Raw genomic sequence first — 248 nt, 5'->3', positions numbered from 1 at the left:
CGCGGGGGGGGGGGGGGGGGGGGTCACACTTACAGAAGGAACACGCCTTGCTTGTGGTTGCGCAGTTCTCTGTGCTTGGACCACGCCTCTATGGTCATCCTACGCGGGAACACGCCCTCAGACTGGAAGAGTCTGGCCACGTCCTGTGGAAGCATGATATTCACACTGCTGTGTGTGCCCAGCTTCTCCCTGCAACACGGGTACAGAAACATTACACGGAGAACATTACACGGAGAACATTACATGGG

The 248-nt window shown here is 57.3% G+C and overlaps 1 protein-coding gene across 1 annotated transcript in view; it reads right to left on the bottom strand.

The window, feature by feature from the left end:
- Positions 1-212, bottom strand: part of LOC108804287 (cytochrome P450 11B, mitochondrial-like) — a 545-nt gene extending 333 nt beyond the window's left edge. The window contains exon 1 of the mRNA XM_018576016.1: positions 34-212. Within this exon, the coding sequence (XP_018431518.1) occupies positions 34-212 (179 nt within the window). The remainder of the gene's footprint in view (positions 1-33) is intronic.
- Positions 213-248: the final 36 nt, after the last annotated feature.

Source organism: Nanorana parkeri, unplaced genomic scaffold (assembly GCF_000935625.1).
Source record: "Nanorana parkeri isolate BGI_ZX_2015 unplaced genomic scaffold, ASM93562v1 scaffold9977, whole genome shotgun sequence".
NCBI lineage: Eukaryota > Metazoa > Chordata > Amphibia > Anura > Dicroglossidae > Nanorana > Nanorana parkeri.
The sequence above is the reverse complement of the archived record's forward strand: the minus strand, read 5'-3'. Positions and strand labels throughout refer to the sequence as shown.